This window comes from Malaclemys terrapin, chromosome 14 (genome assembly GCF_027887155.1).
Source record: "Malaclemys terrapin pileata isolate rMalTer1 chromosome 14, rMalTer1.hap1, whole genome shotgun sequence".
Classification (NCBI taxonomy): domain Eukaryota; kingdom Metazoa; phylum Chordata; order Testudines; family Emydidae; genus Malaclemys; species Malaclemys terrapin.
This window is the reverse complement of record NC_071518.1, coordinates 18017095-18025145: the sequence shown is the minus strand read 5'-3', so window position 1 is coordinate 18025145 and position 8051 is coordinate 18017095. Positions and strand designations below refer to the sequence as shown.

The 8051-nt window shown below is 44.2% G+C and overlaps 1 protein-coding gene across 1 annotated transcript in view; it reads left to right on the top strand.

Moving 5' to 3' along the window:
- The first annotated feature begins 3121 nt into the window (after positions 1-3121).
- The window catches only part of TERB1 (telomere repeat binding bouquet formation protein 1), a 44077-nt gene continuing 39147 nt past the window's right edge, over positions 3122-8051 (top strand). The window contains 2 exon segments of the mRNA XM_054048557.1: positions 3122-3183; positions 5103-5167. Coding sequence (XP_053904532.1) covers positions 5134-5167 — 34 coding nt within the window. The 5' untranslated portion in view covers positions 3122-3183; positions 5103-5133.

Below are 8051 nucleotides of genomic sequence, written 5' to 3'. Positions count from 1 at the left end.
ACTGGAAGATATTTGTTTTCATGTAATATGTAGAATTTTCTGACCATTATTTCGTCAAGTGTCTTCAAACAATGCAATGTCTATTCTGTGGTAATAGAAGTTAGTTAGTCACTTACACCTTGCTGACTTATGTTAAAGCAGAGACTTGTTGAATGACTCTTCTTGGTCCATAATTAGCCTCTTTATAAAAGCGTCTAAGCAAAATAATAAACCCTTGTACCTGAAACCTGTTAATGTAAGGCAGTACTAGAACAGTATTTTAATTGGGAGTATAATAAGCTATGGGGAAAATAATCCCCTTAAACCTGGGCCCTATGGCATAAGAGGGAGAATTGGCATCATTCTGCCACAACTATGCAGCTTTGTGCAGTAATCAAAAAATGCTGAGGACGGTGATAGTATTAAAAGCGTTTTGGATGGAAACAGGTGAGAGAGAGATGGGGGGTGGGGGGGCTGCTTTCATCCTTACCACCTTTACCAGAAGAAACCCACCAAGCAATGAGTCATCGATCATTGTTCCCAAGGAAGGTTGGAGAAGACTCGCTGCAGGTGCAGGAAGAGGCAGCGCGCCTAACCCCTGTGTAGGGCCAGCTCTCCCCGGGGAGGGGAGGATAGTGCGTGGGGACCGTGTTAAATGTTGGGGCGGGGGAGGGGGGCGTTGCGTGGCGAACTCGGCGCTAGTTCGTATAGGCCGTGCCTGCAGTTCAGCCTGGACCGGGGCGGAGGTGAGGGGCCCCTTGGCAGGGCGCTGCACGCGCTGCCCTCCAGCAACAGCGCAACGGTTTGCTAGAGCAGCCTGGCGCGGGAGAGACAAGCGGGTCGCTCCCACCAGGCGCGGGGCTGAGGCGCCCTGCAGGAGCGAGCGTCCGTCTCCGCAGACCACGCGGGCGTCTCCGCGCGGAGAGACGGGGCGGGGGCTGGTATTTGTCTGACTGAAAAGCGGTCGCTTTCTCCCGTCTTCCGTGGGGTGACTGAAACCCCGGAGGGAGGGAGCGGCCCGGCCCGGCCCTGCCTATTGACAGGTCTTGGCCGTGCGGCTGCAAGAGCAACGGCTCCGAGAAGCGGCCAGTGACGCTCATAGCCGTACGCGGGGCGAACTGCTGCCGCGCTCAGCGCCAGGACCCGGCCCCTTCTCCACACAGGCTGGTTCCCTCGGCTGGGCGGGAAACAGGCGACACCTGCAGCTCGTGGGCGCTGGTGGTGCGGGCAGGGCAGCGCAGAGCTGCTAATGGGGTGACTGGGCTATGTCTACACTGCAGTTGGACATCCGCGGCTGGCCTGGGCTCAGGGCTGTTTCCTTGTGGTGTGCAGATGTGCAGGCGCCTGCTGCAGCGCTGAGCTCTGGGACCCTGCGAGGTGGGAGGGTCACAGCGCTCGCTGCAAAGTCTGTACCGCAGTGAAACAGCCCCTTAGCCCGAGCCCCATGAGCCCAGATCAGCAGACACGGGCCACCCATGGGTGTCAAACTGCAGTGTACCCATACCCTGGGAGCCTCGTGACAGCTAGGACAAGCCCAGGGACAAGCAGTAACTTTGGGAAGGGGCAAAAGGGTCATTCTGCCCTTCAGCCTGTTACGTGAACGGTGGGGCCAGTGTGCCTGGCTCTAGGGCCTGCTGCCCGGAGTGCTGCTCCCCCTGTCTTCCCCACACACACCAGGGCCGCCCAGAGGATTCAGGGGGCCTGGGGCAAAGCAATTTCAGGGGCCCCTTCCATAAAAAAAAGTTGCTGGGGCAAATTGCCCCACTTGCCTCCCCCCACCCCTGCCCCTGCGGCCCTGCCACACACACTGACTCTGGGAAGGTGATGTTGCCCTAGGGTCCCTATTACCTGAGCAGATACAGACAAAGGCAACAAAAATGATTAGGGGTGTGAGTAGAGATTAATATAGGGTGACCAGTTGTCCTGATTTTATAGGGACAGTCCCGATTTTTGGGTCTTTTTTCTTATATAGGCTCATATTACCTTCCCTTCCCCACCCCACCCCGTCCCAATTTTTCACATTTGCTGTCTGGTCATCCTAGATTAATAAAACGGATTTTTCAGCTTGAAAAAGAGACTACTAAGGGGGGATATGAGAGAGATCTATAAAATCATGACGGGTTTAGAGAAAGTAAATTAGGAAGTGTTATGAGAAGGAGTAAACACAAGAACTAGGGGTCACCAAATGAAATTAATAAACAGCGGGTTTAAAAGGAAGTATTTCTTCACACAATGCATACTCTTTGCCAGAGGATATTGTGAAGGCCAAGACTATAATAGGGTTCAAAAAAGAACTAGATAAGTTCATGGAGAATAGGGCCATTAATGGCTATTAGCCAGGATGGACAGGGATGCAAAACCATGCTCTGAAGTGTCTCTAGCCTTTGTTTGCCAGAAGCTGGGAATGGGCGACAGGGGATGGATCATTTGATTACCCGTTCTGTTCATTCCTTTGAAGCACCTGGCATTGGCCACTGTCGAAAGAGAAGATACTGGGCTAGATGGAGCGTTGTTCTGACCCAGTATGGCTGTTCTTGTATTCATGTAGGCATTTTGATTGTACAGGGGACAGGCATGTCCTGAAAGCTCAAGCAACCTCTGAGTGATCATAGCATCTCAGCAGAATGGGTGGGGGAAAGCACTTGAGTTGCTGTCTAGAGTGGGACTCTAAAATCCCTAACATCTGTTTGGGGTGGGGTAGAGTGGACCAATAGTTTTTTTTTTTTTTCGGTGCCTGATTACTGCAATTAATTGTTTCCCACCCCACACATTGAAATCATTAACATATGTGAGCCATTGTGGGGGGAGAGATGGAATGAACACATAGGTGGCAGACTAGGGGATCAGAAATGATGACCATCCTAAGTGTTGTAAGTTCACCAAGTTGTTACCAATGAATGATAAACACACTGGTATGTTTGGAAATATAGAGGTCAGATCCTCAGCTGCTATAAACTCATGATTTCAATGAAGCTGTGATAGTTTACACCAGCTGACAATCTATCCCTAGGATTTTAAAAACTTACAGTTTTAAAAAAGGGCTTCATTAGCAGCCAGAGAGAATTTGAGATTTTTCCTTTCTATTTGGTGTTACAGCAGAATGATTGAGTCACACAGCTCATATGATCGCCTGAAATCGGGCATTGAGTGTCTGGAATGTTCTCATCCACTTTGAAAAGCATTCCCCTTAACTCATTTTTGTAGGTACGTTTCTGAATACTATAAGCGAAGTGTTTCCTTATTGCTGTACAAAAATACAAATAGGCCTGTATTTGGGAATATATTATTTGGGTTGGATATCCTTAGCTGACGGAAAAGAAAGAATGTTTTTGTCTTCTACCCTATATCAAACTTATAGGCGTCACAAAAGTTCTCTGCTGCAGCAGAGCCTGGTGACTTACTCAGCTTGGCTCTGGGTCTGTGATACTATAATGAAGCAGATCTACTGATCCATAACAATGGGAGGTTTATAAAATGATATTCTGTGTATGGTCTCTCTCAGAAAAAGTCCATTTAAAAAGTATTCAAGTAGACTCTGATCTTAAAATAATTCAAAACTAGCAATGCACGTTACAAAAAAATCATGTTTGTAATCATAAACTTAAAAAAAATTACTTCAGCTGAACTGAAAATGATACTTGAAGTGCCAAGGTGAGAGAGGTTAGTCCTTTGCTAAATAAATAAATAAATAGGAAGCGGATCTAGTATTCTATTAGCCTCACAATGTGGCCTCTGTGGGAAGCAGAGGGAGACTGTCATTCGCAGAGGATCAGGAGAGAGAGAGAGTGTTTTAATAGTAAGAATAGGATGAGAATGGAAGAAGAGTCCTTCCTGCTTAAAAAACTCAACCTCTCCCTCTCAAGTCATTTGTGTGGTTGACAGATTTAAGGGGACTGGGAAGGTCCTTGTACATGAGCCATTCTGTGAAGCAGTGAGGAAATGAGGGAAAGGGAAGATCAAGAATTCTTAGTGAAGGCAAGAACTGTCCTCTTTTCTGATAGCATTGTGATATTTCTCAAGGGCACTACTCTGATGCCACTAAGTAGCCATAAAATTAGCTTAACCAACCCCCTTGAAATTTCCACGATGAGCTGGAGAATCTTCAAGGGGATTAAAGATACTATAGTGGCTTGAGGCCCACCTTTGTTGACCCTTGGCACATCTGGCATGTCCAGGGAAAAGGAAATGCAGTTGGGTTATGTCTATGCTCCAGGAATTCTCAGTTGCTGGATTAATCTCTTGGGAGCTGCGGGTAGTCAGTGTAATTTACAGCACCTCTCAATCTACTCTAATTTGCTTGCAAGTGTCTGTACTGATGCAGACCGGCCCAAGCATCTGGGGACTGTGGCTTTAAGATATCTTTGTGCTCCCCATGCCTAAGTCTCACTCTGAATGCTGCTCTGTTGGACCAAAGAATCAGGGGTCTTATGTTTGTTTTTAGAGTTGAAATTGTAAAAAAAATTTCTGATTTTATGTAAAATATGCTAATTTTTCTAACCATTTAAATATTAAAATCTTAATTGAAAGAGTTGCCTCTGCAGTCCCTGTTCCATCAAGTGTCTTTGTTTTTGATCCATACTGGTTTTTAAACAGTCATAAGTGTATGCAGTGCAAGATTTGGTTGCTCCTCATTAGTGGTAACAGCAGGAGCTAGAAGGTCATAGATTTCCTTTGAAAACTTGAACTCTAGTTTTTAAATTGACCAGTGGTTCCATATCATCAGCAAGCAGTTGAAGTAAGTGGGCAGCCAGATGTAGGGGGAGAAAGTGTGGCAGATTTTTTTAGATAAATAACATACCGGTAATCAAGATTAAAAATGTGTGAGGTTGGGAATTTTTATCTTTACATGCATCAGAATGGTAGACCCAAATTACTTTGTCTACAAAATGAAATGGGATAAAAACCCTTGTAATTGCAGTAGTATATTACCTAATAATGATACCTTTCCGAAGGGAATCTTTTTCATTCATGATCACACTGATTTGGGTGTATGTCATATGGTATGTAGTTTAAAAATCAAATAACCAGAAGAGGAGGGAGGATGTTGTAAGAAAGTTGGCATGATGGACTTATACTGTGTGTACACTTTTTGTGAACTGCTGAGAAAGTGCCTTTTCTTACAGTTGCAGAGTAAGAATAGGAATACAATTGAAAATGGAAAATATAGAAGTACAGAACACACAATGTGGTAAGATCTCTGGAATCACTTGTTCTATCTGAATCTGTTTTTCACTGTTTTACCAGACTCTGATGGTAGCTGGGCTGCCATGGAGATGGGTGACTGTTGGATGAATTTGCTTGTGCCTTGCTACTATATTCATATATTTGGATTACATGTTGTGATGAAGATACTAGACAAAGCTAATGGCATAATTTCAGACACTAAATTGTGTCCATATGAAATCACATGTTTTTGATAATTATTGTTTCCACATTTATCTCTATTTTCATGTAACCATTTATATTACTTGAAATCACCAAAGAATTGTGAGTTTTAAGAGAAATTCAGTAGCTACTATTAACAGAAGTGGTAAAATAATTATTAATAAAGTCACCTTGGTAGCACACTCACGATCTTAAAGGCCAGATTTTCAAAGGTATTTAGGCATCTAAAGATGCAGATATGTGCTTCGTGGAATTTTTGAAAGCACATAGGCATTTAACTCTTATGGGAGTTAGATGTGTAGGCACTTTTGAAAATCCCACTAGGCACCTATCTGCATCTTTAGGTGCCTAAATCTGACCATATCTTCTCAACAGTTCATCTGTCGTTAGGATGTGGTCCAAGTCCCAGTGCTAGTTGGATTAGTCTCTTAATTATTGAGATTATGTCCTGGTTAGTGGTGAGTGTCCTAAAATCCAATTGTCTTCATCAAGAGTAAGGGCACTCAGCACCTGGCAGGATTGAGCCCTAAAAGAGAATTTGCTATACCAAACACCCAGCTTCTCCTGATTTGTCCTTGAAGGTTTTATTTATACAGTACATTGTCATGGTCAAGATTTTAGACCCAGCATTTGATGTAATTTATAATTATAATCTAATGGGGAAAGTCCTCTAAATTCTGTTCTTTGAAAGTCCTGTGGTGATGGGCATGTGGTGACAGAGACAGGCAGAGGATGCTGCTGGGGTCCCTAGTCACAAACTTGCATGCAGGCAGAGTGAGTGATGTGGTCATTTGTCACTGACTACAGAGCAGCCCTCTTTAAGAATAGTGCTTCACTTCCCAATCCAGAGAAGGGGGAGGAAAGGATCCCTAAACATCATTCACACCATTATCAGCTTGCTAGTGTGCTGCAACTATCTGGTCATCCAGTTGTGTGGTAAAAAACAATATCACACAAAAAATACTGAACTCTGCATCCAAAAATGTCTACACTCTTTCTGATGATGCTGGTGGGCTCAAAAGGCATACTGCAGTCATTTGAAAAGAATTTGTCAAATATAACATCGATGTAGCTGCACTTGCTGAAACGTCTCCCAGGTAATAACAATCTTGAAGAGTTCGGTGCTGGATACACATTTTATTGGATAGGCATGTTCGCGGAAGAGAGGTCACTATCAGGGATAGGCTTTGCTATTTGGACATTTATTGCATGCACTTTTGATAGTGTACCAAAAGGAATAAATGATCTCCAGATGATCCTTTGCCTCACCTTGACATGCGTATGTCATGTAACAGTCATCAGTGCACATGTACCCATGATGACATGTTCTGACGATGTCAAAGAAAAATTTTACAAAGACTTCGACAAGGCCATAAAATCAGCTCGTCAGCACGACAAATTTAATCATTCTAGGTGACTTTAATGCCAGAGTTGGTCACAGTCACAAATCTTGGCCAAAAGTAATTGGTAAATGTGGTGTGGGGAAAGAACACTTAAATGACACACTGTTCTTTACAAAGTGCATGCAGAACCAGTTAGTCATCATAAACATGATATTTCAACAAAGCACAAAACAACATGAATGCATTTCCACTCTGGTCATTGGCATTTTATTGACTGTCATATGGCAATGTGACCATTAGGATATCAAAATCACCCATGCACTGTGGGGAGCATGCATGTGGTCTGATCATCTGTACGAGATGCAAAATTACACTTATCTTGCAATTAAAACAGCACCAGTGTTGTCAATCTGCAGTACCCATGCTCGAAGTGCAAGTGTTGACATCTGAGCTCGCATGTACAAGACTTGTTAAAGAATTTGATGAAGTTCTTTATATGCTTTCTCAGGCGGACACAATAAACACTGGGTCTTCTTGGTCATCTTTTAAGGAAACAATGTTTGATGCATCTTAAAGAAGCAGGGCTAGCTCCAGGCACCAGCTAAGGAAGCAGGTGCTTGGGGCGGCCAATACAAAGGGGCGGCAGTCCGTCCGCTATTGGGGCGGCACATCCGGGTCTTCGGGAATTCGACGGCAGTTCCCTCAGTCCCTCTCTTCCTCTTTGAGTTGCTGCCGAAGAGAAGAGAGAGAGTGAAGGACCCGCCACCCAACTGCTGCTGAAGAATGGAGCGGCGCGACTGATCTGATGCCGAAGTGCCGCCAATTGTCACTTTTTTTTTTCCCTGCCACTTGGGGCGGCAGAAAACCTGGAGCCAGCCCTGTAAAGAAGTCCTGGTCTTCATAAAGACGAAGCATCAGGACTGGTAATATGAAAATGATGCTGAGATAAAGGAACTCCTGACATCCTTGCATGGTCTTCACACATTATGGATAAATGATAAAAACTTATCTATTAAAAAGTTCTTATTCCTATACAAAGTGCAATGTGCAAGCTAAGCTTCATTACAGGAAAAATAGATGGTGGAAAATGAAAGCTAATGGTACCATCCCTATCTGGAATGCAGATGAATCACTGCTGCTGACTTATTGTGGACAAATTCTCAAAAGATGAGCTGAACACTTTAATAAGGTTCTGAACTTCCCATCCACCGCATCAGCTGTTGATGGTTTTGAATAACTTCCAATTCATGACCAACTTGTAATTCCACTGAACATATCTGAAGTATGGAAAGCTGTTAAGCAATTGTCAAACGACAAAGCAACAGGTCCAGATGGTTCCTGCAG